The sequence below is a fragment of the Musa acuminata genome, chromosome BXJ3-4, assembly GCF_036884655.1.
Source record: "Musa acuminata AAA Group cultivar baxijiao chromosome BXJ3-4, Cavendish_Baxijiao_AAA, whole genome shotgun sequence".
In the NCBI taxonomy this organism is placed as follows: domain Eukaryota; kingdom Viridiplantae; phylum Streptophyta; class Magnoliopsida; order Zingiberales; family Musaceae; genus Musa; species Musa acuminata.
In genome coordinates, this window is record NC_088352.1 from 41,508,800 (window position 1) to 41,524,649 (window position 15,850).

The 15,850-nt window shown below is 37.0% G+C and overlaps 2 protein-coding genes across 2 annotated transcripts; one reads left to right on the forward strand and one right to left on the reverse strand.

Moving 5' to 3' along the window:
* Positions 1–5,798: 5,798 nt before the first annotated feature.
* On the forward strand, positions 5,799–7,114 carry LOC135636301 (transcription factor MYB30-like). Its single transcript, XM_065147957.1, has 3 exons — positions 5,799–6,034; positions 6,139–6,268; positions 6,354–7,114. Exons 1-3 carry the CDS (start codon positions 5,902–5,904, stop codon positions 6,892–6,894), a joined length of 804 nt encoding a protein of 267 aa, XP_065004029.1. The 5' UTR covers positions 5,799–5,901; the 3' UTR covers positions 6,895–7,114.
* Positions 7,115–8,588: 1,474 nt separating this feature from the next.
* On the reverse strand, positions 8,589–15,722 carry LOC135636300 (malate dehydrogenase-like). Its single transcript, XM_065147956.1, has 7 exons — positions 15,564–15,722; positions 13,297–13,455; positions 13,024–13,199; positions 12,591–12,868; positions 12,349–12,484; positions 12,156–12,267; positions 8,589–8,891 (listed from the first exon to the last, which is right to left on the reverse strand). The coding sequence occupies exons 1-7, from the start codon at positions 15,604–15,606 to the stop codon at positions 8,797–8,799; spliced, it is 999 nt and encodes a 332-aa protein (XP_065004028.1). The 5' UTR covers positions 15,607–15,722; the 3' UTR covers positions 8,589–8,796.
* Between the last annotated feature and the right edge of the window lie 128 nt (positions 15,723–15,850).

Genomic DNA, 15,850 nt, shown 5'->3' on the forward strand with positions numbered 1-15,850 from the left:
GTGGTGGACGCAGCAGAAGCAGCAGCCCTCCGCCTTCGAAGATTTCTAGAACAGGCGGAGGCGGAGGCGGCGGCGGCAGCGTTCCCAACGAAGAAGGGCTGAGTTATATGTTGGCTTCTTGTCAAGTTGGAGTTCATAAGGGTGGGTGGGATGATCTCCCGAGCATCTGCAACGATCAATTCGACCATGAAAACAACGCACCGCGGTATGCTTTGCCCTTGGGGATGCAAGACTATCGTCGGTCTGCAACGGCTCGTCAAATGCTTTCGGCGGACTTCTCATCAGAAGCGGCGAGCTCATCATTGCAATTCTATTCAGCAGAGGCCATGAACTCAGGAAAGCAAGTGTACCCAATGGAAGCGGCGAACTCCTCACTGCGATTCTTTTCAGCCGAAGGCATGAACTCAGGACTGCAAGTCTGTGCATCAGAAGAGACCAACTCATCGCTGCGATCCTATTCAGCAAAAGCCATGAACTCACGAGAGCAACTCTATCCATCAGAAGCGACCAACTCATCGCTGCGATTCTATTCAGTAGAAGCCATCAACTCCGCACAGCAAGTCTATCCATCAGAAGCGACGAACTCATCGATGCAATTCTATTCAGCAGAAGCAATGAATTCTGCACAGCAAGTCCACCCGACGATGAGATCAGAACAGAAATTCTACGCAGCGGCGATCTCGGCCCAACAGTTCTTCCTACCACCACCGCCGATGAACTCAGCGCAGCAAGTCTATCCGTCATTCCCGCCGATGAACTCGGCGGAGCAACTCTATCCGTCATTAATGCCGGTGAACTCAGCAGAGCAAGTCTACTATTCAGGAACGTCGATGAACTCGGCGGAGCAAGTCTATCCGTCATTAATGCCGGTGAACTCAGCAGAGCAAGTCTACTATTCAGGAACGTCGATGAACTCGGCGGAGCAGGTCTATCCGTCATTAATGCCGGTGAACTCAGCAGAGCAAGTCTACTATTCAGGAACGTCGATGAACTCGGCGGAGCAGGTCTATCCGTCATTAATGCCGGTGAACTCAGCAGAGCAAGTCTACTATTCAGGAACGTCGATGAACTCGGCGGAGCAAGTCTATCCGTCATTAATGCCGGTGAACTCAGCAGAGCAAGTCTACTATTCAGGAACGTCGATGAACTCGGCGGAGCAAGTCTATCCGTCATTAATGCCGGTGAACTCAGCAGAGCAAGTCTACTATTCAGGAACGTCGATGAACTCGGCAGAGCAGGTCTATCCGTCATTACCGGCGATGACCTCCGGAGAGCAAGTCTACTCGTCATTACCGGCGATGACCTCCGGAGAGCAAGTCTACTCGTCATTACCATTGGTCCACACGTCAGTGAACGACAACCAACCATCGGTCCACTCGTCGGTGCAAAACAACCCATCAGAATCAGCGAACTCGCAGGTAGAGCAGAACCCGCCGAACTCGGCGTTGCAAGGCAACTCATCAGAACTCACAAATACAGACTCGCCGTTAGAACTATTTGACTTTTCAGATTTGCATATCCGAGACGAAAACTTATTTGGCCATCTACACTTGGAATTATGTGATGATCAACCACAGTTCCCTGATCTCTCTGAACAAGACGGAGGCTCGCTACAAGCACTTCCTGGTCATGGCGGCTCTGGTCTTCCTCCTCCTACCTCAGACATGCCTCCAAATAATGATAGCAAGTTTCAAACAGGTCATCGTCATCTCTCTAAACAAGACGGAGTCTCGCAACAAGCTCTTCCCGGTCATGGCGGCACTGGTCTTCCTCCTACCTCAGACATGCCTCCATATGATGATAGTAAGCTTCAAGCAGCTCGTCAACATCATGCACAGTATAATCCACAAATAAGTACACTGGTAAAGTTGATTTAGTTAGTCTTTAGCATGAGTTCGACTAGTGTAGATACAACATATACAGTGTAGCATCAGCATGTATGGCCATACACAATGTAGTATCATCATATATCTACATAGTATATTAAACAAAATTCATATTTTTACAGTGTGTCAATCAGCATCTACTAGTGTAGATCAGGTATTTTGTCTCATATACAGTGTAGTATTTTGAGCAAATAATACATCTTGGGATGAACAGTATCTGTTGTCACCTTGTTATTCTTTACTACCTTGAAATTTAGATGACAACTATTTATGATTGATTTTATCTGTTTTTAGTTATAGTGAGGATACAATGAAAAGAAATACCACTACCAACTCATCTATCTTTGTCGATTCTGCAGGAGCTATTTACAGTCCTACAAAATCCAATCTCTTATCTCTTTACTTTGATTCAAGATAACAAGTTCCTGTTAAGAGAAACAATCATATCTTTTATATGTTGCATTTGGATCATGAGATTCTTAAAGAAGTTTACTATTGATAATCCTCATTTTAATATTAAAAAATCTATTAAAATATATAATTTTACTATTTCGTGTATTATTCTATTCATCTTTTCATCTCAAACACATTAATATATTTTTTTTATCATCTAAAAAATTCTATTTAATTATCAACGTTAGAAGCATCCAATTGTCTACGTATATATGTATATTTATGGTCTACTTGTATCTTTTCACCCCCAAGAAAGCACGAAGTGGATTAAGGTAGCTTAAACTAAGCAATTAGTCAAACAAGTCTAATTTGGTTGGCTCCATTTGTACACGTACACATCCTTCAAATCCTACTCTGGCAGTTCTTTGTTGACTGCGATGATTGACGACTGGTAATTTGAGATGGGAATAGACAAGGTTGATATCAACGTCTTGAATCCATTCATCGTATGGACCATCATAATTCATATCGATAGCTATGTTTGGTGCATTCGTGTACTTCGTAGAACTAACGACATCACATTGAGCATCAAAGAGGAAATTGGAATATCACAACTTTTAATAAAAGGTTTTCCTTTACTTTTTCTTTTGTTTTGCTCATCTCAAAGCTCTCTCTCTCTCTCTCTCTTTTTTTTTGGTCTTTTTTTCCACTAAACTTATCATACTAATGTGACGATGGATTAATGAAGTCGGTAGGATTACTTTTATGTTAAGATCAACTTATTTTAAATCAATTAAACATGTGAAATTTAGCACCCAAAAAAGTAGATAATGTAGATTATATATATATATATATATATATATATATATATATATATATATATATATATATATATATATATATATAGTTTGAATGAATATTATCATAATTAGTTTTTCATCAATCAATCAGTAGAACAATGATGTTGAAATTTTAATAACATTAACATCATTCAAAAAAATAATATATATTTCTATAAATTGTCAGTTTCTGTATTTTTTTTCCCTTTTAATTTAAGTTGTTCATGAAAGTTTTAAAGCGTGATTTAGTAGTTATCTTAAATTTTATTATTTTATATATATAAGTCACTAGAAATCATAGTTTCATAATTAAAAATGACTATTATGAAATTTTGGAACTGTACTAATATCTAAAGTGATATAAACATATGGAGGGTTATATGTATTAAATTCTAAAGAAACAATTATGATGTTATAAAAATATATGTATAAAGGTGAAGTAAAAGGAAAAAAGATTCTTAGCACGACAAGATCTAATGGTTTTTTTTCTAGTGTTGGAAGATACATGGTCACAAAGTCAAGTGCACGAGCACGGATGACCAATCAACTAATAAAGCTAAATCAAGGTGATTAAATTTTTTTTTATTTTTACCCCCAAATTTATATATATATATTCTCATAAATATAATATAATAATCTATGTTAAACATGATGCATATCTCTCATCATCATCATCAGCTCATCACAAGTTACCAAAGTTGGGAGCATACATATGTTAGTGTTCATGTGCAATGGTTACATCTCTATTGATTTTTCTTCGTATATAAATTCTAAAATGGATGAGAGAAAATAGAGAAATATTCCTCAAAAATATATATGAGATTTGTGTGGAAGTTTGGATTAATTCAATATATCTACAGTTTATTATTATCACATCATTTGGAATTTAATTTTTTTTCTGTAAGGAAGAAGTATCAAATCATGTTTTTTTCTTAAAATAATAATAATATTATTATTATTCATCTGAAATATTCCACTGACAACATAGTGATCAATGCTTCATTCAGGTTAAAAGTAAAGAAGAAAAATATATATACAATGATATTTATGCTCGAATTAAAGTATAAATATAAGTATGATATCATATCATATATTCAAATAAATTGCATTGACAACACAATGAATATATTTGATTCACCAACGTGAAGAACGGTGCAGGCGAGTGAGAGAACATAGTATGTTTCCGACAACAAAGATCCGACACATTGACTTGCTTTTCCCGTGGGAGATGTGCTCCCACCACTGTCGAGAAGAGCCAACGCAGTAGTCTTCACGCACCTCCCGTTGCTTCGTTCCAAAAGTCAGTCGACAGACGGTGTGAACGCGTCTGCAGCCTCTCTGTCAAAGCGGACGAGAGCTTATCCACGTGGTCGTCATTCTGATGGCTTAATCCCCACGTGGCTCAACGCATCACGTCACGTTTGTGTTGACCGCACCGTTTGACTGCATCGCCTTGGGTTTCTGCTGCTCGAGGGGGTCAGACAGTGGAATGGGTGTTTACTAATAGACACTTTAAGTTGCAGTTGCTAACAATGACACCATTTATTATTTTTACGACTCTGATTAGGTTCAAATCATTCGGAGGATTAGAAATCTATTTTTTCAGTATATATATATTTAAAATACTTTGGATGGTAATAAGATTTTTCTCTCAAAAATCGAGAGAAAAAGCTCTTCGAAAATATATAAGAGTTTCGGACTGATTTTGATTAACTAAAGAGATTAATATTCTGTATTATATATATGTATATATAATGAAAAATCAGGTGTTTTTCATAGATGTAGATTAGGGTTACAAAATCATGTAATTAATTTTAAGTCGTATTTTTTGGTTTATTTCTTAATTATTGATCTAAGAATTTCTTCTTTTTTGGCAGCCCTTTTCCCTGTATGTCCTCATCCTTTCATTCTTTGTTCACGTTTGTACCTTTTCAATCTTGTCGAATCAAACCGGATGAGTCTTTTGCAATCATTTTGGATGAGTACGCACGCGACCGTAAAATCCCTAAAAGGTGGTCAGATATCACTGCTGTCTATCTCTGAGAAGAGACATTCACCATCATCACTAACTAGTCAACAATATAAGGCTTCTTCACATTTCTCCATCCACTCACCCCATTCGATTACTTCAATTATATTTCTGTGATTTTGTTATATATTTCTATTGAAGATATTGAGAAATATATTTAATCGTGCATCGATTAAAAAATAAAAGATTTTAGAGATCCATTATGTAAATATTTCTATCTAAAATAGATAATTTTTTATGAGCTTATGTGCTTTCACAGAAAATAATAAAAAATAAAAAAACTGACTTATCAAGTTTATACATCATATTGCTTTCATAAGAAGCATTAACTAAAAGAAAATTCAACAAGATGCACTAAAACAGCACCTCACTGTCCGACTCGGTGACTTGATCTCATCCTGCTCACCTACACACCATTAATGAGTGTGGGTGGGATTGGGTCGAATTCCTAGACCAGCATAATAGCATGACAAGACATTGACTGCCTCAGCCAATATCAACAGTGAAGAGTAACAGAGACGACATTCTCAGCTGAACCAAGTCTTCGGGTGCGACTACTTCCAGGAAGGTGCAGAAGTGGCATTACTCTTTTCAAGTCGGCATTGTGATTCCACGTATAAATGCTCCTGCGAAGCCTTTGAAAGTGGGTGTGTGTGTGTGTGTGAGAAATAGAGAGAGAGAGAGAGAGAGAGAGAGAGAGAGAGAGGAGAGGAGGAGAAACAGGAAAGAGTGAGAAGAGGTGAATCTACCCAGCATGGTGAGATCTCCTTGCTGTGAGAAGATGGGTCTCAAGAAGGGGCCATGGACAACGGAGGAAGACCAGATCTTGGTAGCTTACATCAAGAGGTACGGCCATGCCAACTGGCGAGCGCTGCCCAGACAAGCTGGTGAGCAAATGATTCTCCTCGAGATTTATCATTCTTGGCTTGCTTTTGAAGAAATGATCGAGTCCTGACCATGGCGGCTTCTCCGCGGCGATGCTTCTTCTCAGGGCTTTTGAGGTGTGGGAAGAGTTGCAGACTCCGGTGGATGAACTACCTGCGGCCGGACATCAAACGAGGAAACCTCACCAAGGAAGAGGAGGAGACCATCATCAGATTGCATGAGAGGCTTGGGAACAGGTACGACACCTCCATCCCCAGGCAAACACGAATTCTGATTCGGACGTGCGAGTCTCTGATACGGTAGTTTTCTTCTTGTCGACAGGTGGTCCGCCATTGCTGCCAGGCTACCAGGGAGAACAGACAACGAGATCAAGAACGTGTGGCACACCCACTTGAAGAAGCTCGCCGGCCCCAACATGGCTTCCAAGGAATCACAGAGGAAGACGCCAGATCGTTCCATGGTGAAGAAGAAGAAGAAGAAGAAGAAGGTATCCCTGGACACGGTTCGCGATACTGCAAGGCTTGTGTCGGTGTCACCAGAACAGTCAGACAGCGACTTCTCGTCCTGTGCCACTGATTCATCAACGGCATCAGCAGAGATCGGCGACAGTACTGTGGGCGTCAAAGAGGAAAGCTGTCCCGCGGAAGACTTGAAAGAGATCGATGAGAGGTTTTGGCTGGAGACGCTGTCGATGGACGACTCCGCAGCGTCCATGGACATCACGAGCCTAGAAATCCCTCCTCCTCCTCCTGCAGTCACTGACCACTTCAACTTGCTCACCTCATCCAACGGTGACGACATGGATTTTTGGATGGAGGTCTTCATGAGATCTGGAGATTTGCAGGAACTGTCACAGATCTAATACAAACATGGTCCTTTTAGAATTCTTTTATAGAATAGTTTTTGTGGCCTTGAGTTGATCCATTCAAGATAGAAGTACCACACCATCAAGCTTCAATTGTGGAAGACAGAGAGAGGAGAGGACAAAGCAAAGCTTGATCCTTCGGTTCCAAGGTGGATGACAGCTTACTCTAACCATGTCAAGCATGATTTGATCAAGTAAAAACAGATTATTCGTGACATTTTTAATTCCCACTTGCTGCCTCATGCGTTAGCTATGGTGATAGTTTATCGGTTTCACTCAAAAAAAAGCTTCGAAGACCAAGTCTTGCAGAAGATTACCACCGGGCTTTCATTGAAATCCTGTAACCTGGTCACGGATGTGTGATTTCAGCCACATTTAAATAAGCATAAACTATATCCACTACATGCAACTTTATATATATATATATATATATATATATATATATATATATTGGTTTGGATTCCGAATGTGCTGCAACCCGGGAGATAGTTTACAGTTGTCGTCAACAAAATGTGACCGATTCATTGATATCTAATTATTATTTTGTCTGAGTGGCATTCCACCATATCTATCCTTAACAGGATTGGAAATAACCTATTTGCCCTTACAACAAAAACACATGATTTGCATGTAGAAATTAACCATCAAAATTCATCTTCAAATTTAAAACTAATCATTATTAATATTAGTTAGTTCTGATTTTAAAGTTATAATATTGTAATGTTCTTAACATTATAAAGAGTTTTAGAAAGTATTCATGCCACTTAGAATTGCAAATACTCGATGGAGGAAAAATAACATATGGTCATATACACATACTCTCAGACTCACAAATACATATGAATTCAAAATAAATAAGAAAGTCACTTTTGAGGTGTATATATATACATGAAATTTTGCCCCCTTTTTTATTCAAGATATATTCAGACAAATAAATCTTAACCTGGATTACTTTCCCCGTGACTTGCTACGGTCTACAAGACAATAAATCTTAACATCAAATAGCAGCATTTTTACTGATTCCTATTCAAAACAACAGTCGCCTTCCATATTCTTCGGGAACTGAGCTTATTGACATTAACTGGTACATGAACATCTATTCTCATGTAGAATCTAACGTATTAAAAATTCCAAATGCTACTAGATATGAAGTTGTAATCCAAATCTACTCCATTACCAAATATGTAAAACATCATCTATTGTAGATATTTGGTAAGATGCAGCCGACCTGGACTTCCCTAAATTGAATTTGTCAAGGTGTCCTATAATAAACTGCCTCAATTTTCTCTCTCTAAAAATATTTGCAATTATCAACTTCAGCAATTTTCATCTAACGACACAACAAACAAAATAAATACATGACACTAGAACTATGATGACCTATCCAGAAAGCCAGCGTTTGAAGTTTACACTACCAAAGAACAAATTAAAAATGAATGAACAACAACATAAAAAAAAATATGAAATGTCTAAGTAATGCAAGACTACAGGTCATAGAAGATCTCAAAGTTGCCCTGCATTATTTTTATATACCATAAGCATTTCATTAAAAAGAAACTGCAATCATAAAGAAAAAATATTAAGTCAAGAAAAACCTAATGCATCTTTTAGAAAAACATGCAAGAAAAGCATCTCGTTGTTGCATACCTCAGAGTGCTCAAGTCCTGCTGGAAGCAGTATTAGATAACACATAAGATAAAACATGTATTCTTGCCTTGGGACAACAACAGGCCGATCATTGTCTACAACATCTACATTATTCGAAGCTGAATGTTACAGCAAAAACTGTGTCAAAACAGCCAACTGTCATGAAAGCAAAAGTAAATTTATTCAAAACCTCCAAGAGCGTTTTTCATGGGCGGCAACAGAGTCAACCCACAAGTAAATGTGAGGAAAATTTTAAGACAAGCATGAATATGCAAGAGCCTTCTCCTCAGACAACTCCTCAGCCGTTGCATCCAATTTCTTCCTTGAGAATTCATCAATAGAAAGTCCTGATATGATGGAACCAGATACATAATGGCCAATCATTTCTTGTCTTTCAAAGTATATTCTTTTACAGCAAATTCTTCAAAATGTCAAATAAAAGCTTTCTAGAGAAATATGTTATATACTTAATTAACTGGTTACGAAATTAAAATATGACTGGAATATAACATACCTAAAGAAACTTGAATCCAGGGAACAATAGCAATGAACTTAAATACTATACTACTAAACTACAGGTCACAACTTTTTATATCTTTTTTTTTTGCCTAGTATATTTAAATCATACTTGTTTTCATTTAAATAGTATGCAACAAGCAATATCAAAAGTTTATGCCTTGAGAGGTGCACTACCTCTTTCTTTTCCCTTTCCTACCTGCCTTGGAAGTCACAGGACAATCTACCATTGTCAACCCCCTTAAGTAGCCCTGCCATCTCACTGACAGTCGGATCGAAGTGATTGGCAAAAGTATTTGGTAGTCATTCCTTTCTATCCCTTCCGGTATATCTTTCTTCCAATTGAGTTATTCCAGATTACTGAAGAGGCATAAGCAATCCACGGTCCAACTCTTAGTCCCTCCCAGTTTTTTTTATCCATTCACTTCTCCTTTTTGTGTGAATTCCATTTTGAATTTATACTACAGTTATGGCCGGACTTCTACACCTCAAATTTTTGCCACCTTAACATAGTACTAGATCATTTTGCATCAACTCCAAAAATAATATGAAGAAAAATTCAAACATTTTTATGTTAAAAAATCCTAAGTCTATTAACTTATATTACATGAGCAACTAGTAGTAATGGCAACACACAGACACGTCTAGAAATTAAAAGGCATAGGCCCTTACACAGGATCAGGGATTCAGATTCAGGGTACGTCACTGATTATTTTAATGCAAGTACTATCATGCTTGCTGTAAGCATACTAATCCAAGTTAGTGTTGTGGACTTATATTATCTTAATTAATAATTAGAATCACAAAAGTATGTTGAGCTCTACCCCATGTAAAAATTAAAAAAACAAGTACAAATATCCATGTAAATTTTGGCATCTACATATTGCATATCTTACGGCAAGTAGGAAACATGAAATATGACTTGTCAAGAAGATTAAGTTAAATGGTTCTTGCAGTGCTCAACATACTAATTCAATTTATCAGGCATAGGCCCTTACACAGGATCAGGGATTCAGATTCAGGGTACGTCACTGATTATTTTAATGCAAGTACTATCATGCTTGCTGTAAGCATACTAATCCAAGTTAGTGTTGTGGACTTATATTATCTTAATTAATAATTAGAATCACAAAAGTATGTTGAGCTCTACCCCATATAAAAATTAAAAAAACAAGTACAAATATCCATGTAAATTTTGGCATCTACATATTGCATATCTTACGGCAAGTAGGAAACATGAAATATGACTTGTCAAGAAGATTAAGTTAAATGGTTCTTGCAGTGCTCAACATACTAATTCAATTTATCAGGCATAGGCCCTTACACAGGATCAGGGATTCAGATTCAGGGTACGTCACTGATTATTTTAATGCAAGTACTATCATGCTTGCTGTAAGCATACTAATCCAAGTTAGTGTTGTGGACTTATATTATCTTAATTAATAATTAGAATCACAAAAGTATGTTGAGCTCTACCCCATATAAAAATTAAAAAAACAAGTACAAATATCCATGTAAATTTTGGCATCTACATATTGCATATCTTACGGCAAGTAGGAAACATGAAATATGACTTGTCAAGAAGATTAAGTTAAATGGTTCTTGCAGTGCTCAACATACTAATTCAATTTATCAGGCATAGGCCCTTACACAGGATCAGGGATTCAGATTCAGGGTACGTCACTGATTATTTTAATGCAAGTACTATCATGCTTGCTGTAAGCATACTAATCCAAGTTAGTGTTGTGGACTTATATTATCTTAATTAATAATTAGAATCACAAAAGTATGTTGAGCTCTACCCCATATAAAAATTAAAAAAACAAGTACAAATATCCATGTAAATTTTGGCATCTACATATTGCATATCTTACGGCAAGTAGGAAACATGAAATATGACTTGTCAAGAAGATTAAGTTAAATGGTTCTTGCAGTGCTCAACATACTAATTCAATTTATCAGGCATAGGCCCTTACACAGGATCAGGGATTCAGATTCAGGGTACGTCACTGATTATTTTAATGCAAGTACTATCATGCTTGCTGTAAGCATACTAATCCAAGTTAGTGTTGTGGACTTATATTATCTTAATTAATAATTAGAATCACAAAAGTATGTTGAGCTCTACCCCATATAAAAATTAAAAAAACAAGTACAAATATCCATGTAAATTTTGGCATCTACATATTGCATATCTTACGGCAAGTAGGAAACATGAAATATGACTTGTCAAGAAGATTAAGTTAAATGGTTCTTGCAGTGCTCAACATACTAATTCAATTTATCAGGCATAGGCCCTTACACAGGATCAGGGATTCAGATTCAGGGTACGTCACTGATTATTTTAATGCAAGTACTATCATGCTTGCTGTAAGCATACTAATCCAAGTTAGTGTTGTGGACTTATATTATCTTAATTAATAATTAGAATCACAAAAGTATGTTGAGCTCTACCCCATATAAAAATTAAAAAAACAAGTACAAATATCCATGTAAATTTTGGCATCTACATATTGCATATCTTACGGCAAGTAGGAAACATGAAATATGACTTGTCAAGAAGATTAAGTTAAATGGTTCTTGCAGTGCTCAACATACTAATTCAATTTATCAGGCATAGGCCCTTACACAGGATCAGGGATTCAGATTCAGGGTACGTCACTGATTATTTTAATGCAAGTACTATCATGCTTGCTGTAAGCATACTAATCCAAGTTAGTGTTGTGGACTTATATTATCTTAATTAATAATTAGAATCACAAAAGTATGTTGAGCTCTACCCCATATAAAAATTAAAAAAACAAGTACAAATATCCATGTAAATTTTGGCATCTACATATTGCATATCTTACGGCAAGTAGGAAACATGAAATATGACTTGTCAAGAAGATTAAGTTAAATGGTTCTTGCAGTGCTCAATATAATTAATGGGTATGATTCATCTTGAAGAGTAACTTGAATGACACTTGCATTGCTCATTTCAATTTATCAGTCATTCTCTCACTCTAAGAGCAAAAAGGCATCACTATATTCAACCAATCAATCATGCATTTGAATATAAAAATGTCATATAAACATCCTCAGAAGTTACACACCTTGGACGATTGTCCATTCGCCAGCACTGCATGTGACAGGAAAAGAATAAATCAGACCAGCCGGTACATTGTATGAACCATCAGAGTAGACACCCATGGAAACCCATGTTCCCTGTTGCAAAGATAGGAAAGAATCAGGATCCACTTTACCCAAATAGCATTAAGTTCTAAAAAAAACACTACAGAAAATAACCTCAGAGGTCCCGAGAACCCAATCACGTATGTGATCACAAGCAGAACTGGCAGCAGATAAAGCACTAGAAAGCTTTCGTGCTTTAATGATTGCAGCACCACGCTGTTGAACAGTTGTAATAAATTCTCCCTTGAGCCTGCGCCAATAAGATGCAGTGATGATTATCTAGTCTAATTTTAAAAATCTTGAGATGATTTATAATCCAGATCTGAAAAAAGTAAATTTGAAAAATGTTATCATACCAGTCATCATCAGAAACAAGCTGACGAACAGGCTTTTCTCCACTTGGTGTTTTAACAGTTGCATGACTTACATCAGGATACTGAGTAGAAGAATGATTTCCCCAGATGATGACGTTCTTCACATCACTGACTTGAACATTTAGTCGCTCAGAAATCTGACCCAGTGCCCTGTTGTGATCTAGCCTTGTCAAACAAGTGATGTTTTTTGCAGGGATGGAAGGAGCAAACTCTTTCAGTATAAGAGCATTAGTGTTTGCTGGATTTGCCACAACCAGCACCTACAAGGCAAGAGATGAAGGATTCAAGCAGAAAAAAAAAACATCAAGCACTGGTATGCTATTGATAGGAAATACACATACATTTCAAGTAAACCTGAAAGCATTTTTGTTGAATCTTACAAACAAATTGCAAATGCAATTACTCAAAATAATACCTTGCAGTTCGGAGCAGCATATGCCTCTAAGGCTGAAGCTTGAGATTTATAGATGGAAACATTTTTTGACATCACATCCTTTCTTTCCATTCCTTCCTTCCGTGGGAACCCACCAACCATAACAGCTATGTTGACTCCAGTGCAAGCCTCCACAGCATCAGTTGTGGCCACGACACCTAATTTATTATTGTAAGAGTGGTTAATTAGAAAAACAAGATAAGAGTAAGGGCATATATGGATTGGATAATATCCAACATGAAAGGAAAATAATACCCTTAAGAAGAGGAAATGCTGCATCAACCAGCTCCATCCTAACTCCATTTAGAGCTTCTGCAGCAGGTGGAATGTCAAGCATGTGCAAGATAACAGGTTGGTCTGGGCCAAGCATCACACCCCGAGCAATCATTGGCACGAGTGCATATCCAATTTGTCCTGCAACCATAAAGTATGAGTAAATTTAAGTTTTTTCACAACTAATTCAGTAACAGAAAATGATTGAAAAAATCAATTTCATATGAAACAAAGGTATGTAACACTTATCTACTTCAATGAAGACAATTTTTTTTTCTTTTTTTGACTTGTGAACAGACTTTGGTGGAACTAAAGACATTTTTTCAGCATTTGGGTGATAATTAGCAAAAGCTATCATAAGAAGATTCTAGAATGTTACATAAGAAACATATCTTTTTCTTAATGCTTACCTCAGAACAAGCCTCAAGTAGTTCTACTTTCAAGATTCAGTACATCTCCTTGTTGTATTTGGCAGAAACAGAAACATTAATTACTATAACTAAATTTCTGTCACTCCACAACAAGACCTAATTGTACTAAATGTAGAAACTAAGTGATGTCCAGACTAACTCTGACAATTCACAGAATATAAGAGGAATCAATGGCTGACAAAAACTCCAAGTTTTATCACTAAGATCTAAAAAGAATAATGATTATCTGAGAATAGAGTTAATTCAACTAAATGATGCACGCATATGATAATGAACAATGAACACGATGGAAATAACAAAAGTTCCAATAAAACAACTCTCATCAACATGCAAAAACATTTTGATCTTCCAAACTATTGCACTAATGAATGCATTAAACCAAATAATTAAGCCTTCATTAGAATTTTCAGATTACTTTCTCAAAAAGACAAAGATGGCCCGAACTGTTAAAGACCCACAATAACATGCAGAATGCAACTTTCTTAAGAGACTGTTGAATGATCATTTTTTATACCTCATGATATCAAAGTTTAAAAGAAAAACAATGAATGCATTATTTTATGGTGGATCTTTCATGAACACGATCTAAAGTAATCATTAAGGCTTTCTTAATCTATTATGGTTTCACTTTATCTAAGACCACATGCAGATAATATGGACCAAATACAATCAAGCATATTAAAAACCAGAAAAGATGAGGACCATTTGAAGATGGACAAATAACAGAAGTGTCACCATGAAAAGACTATGATTAAAAATTAAATAAATCACAGTAATACAAAAGCTGAAAGATCTCTCACACAAATAATCAACTCTCTCAAGTAAATACCTGTCTTAACAACCTTCGCTAGCTTTTGAGAAGCCAGCTTAGGCAGGTAGTCACTCGAGCAAACACAAATAGAATTTATGGATTACCAAAAATTGGGCAAAAAAACCTGTCTTAATAACGTTTGAAGTAAAAACCTGTCTTAACAACCTTTGCTAGCTTTTGAGGAGCCAGCTTAGGGAGGTCAAGTCACTCGAGCAAAGACAAATAGGATTCTATAGTGCGTGAAGATAATAAACCAAAAAGACTGTCTATATAAACAACATTTTGAAAAATTGATGGAAAACATGTTCATGTAGACAAATAACCACATATTAGCCAAAAGAATACACAAATGATATATTTCTTGGTGGCAAGAGAGTACATGATTATTCGTAACAAGGACAAAATCAAGCACATCTTTTCTTTCTTCTTCTCGAGATGTGTTCACACATAAACGATTTAGAACGTTGCAATGACATAGTATTCAATTATTGGGTAGTGCTTTTGGATGTTACCAAAATGAACAAGTATTTCAAAGTTAAAAAAAAAAAACTTTCCGATAAGATCAACTGAAAAATCAATTCCACCCCGAAAAAACAACCAAAAAATAAGCGAACAACAAACACCAAAGAATGTGAAAGGAACCCCAAATCACCGTTAGACAGCTCCTGATCTTCCTCCGGAAGAAAAAAAATCCGAAAAGTCGAAATCAAAGAGACCCGATTTAGCAATTAGCATATCAAATTGTTAGATCAATAACTAGAAAGAAAAAAATCGATCTAAGACCCTGATGCGTTCAAAGTGAGCAAAACGAAGGCACCCACAGCCAAGTGATTCAGAAAACCAAAGAAGAAGGCAGCTGCACACGCGACGTCGATTCCGATCCGACATCCGGAAGCCTAAAACCAATCGGATCTGAGATCTATGACCGATTAAACCAAACAACCCCCGATCACGAAGTAGAATAGATCAAAGGATGATAGCAGCCAAAGAAGAACCGAGATCTATACCTGCAGCTCCCGTAACAAGAACTCGAACGGGATCTTTCGCCATTGAGACGCCGAGAAGATGCCAACCAAGCAACAAAGGCGATAACCTAAAAAAGAGGGCTAATGGAGAGTGAGGCTGCGCTTGGAAGATGGTAAAGGAGTGAGGATAGGGTACCTATAAAGGCGAAAAGAACCTGGCAATGGACGGACGGACGGATGGAGAGATCGTTTGCTGGACGGTTGCATGCGCCTGGGACTTTCACAATGGACGGATTAGATTCCATCTACTGACAGAGGGCCAGCGATGG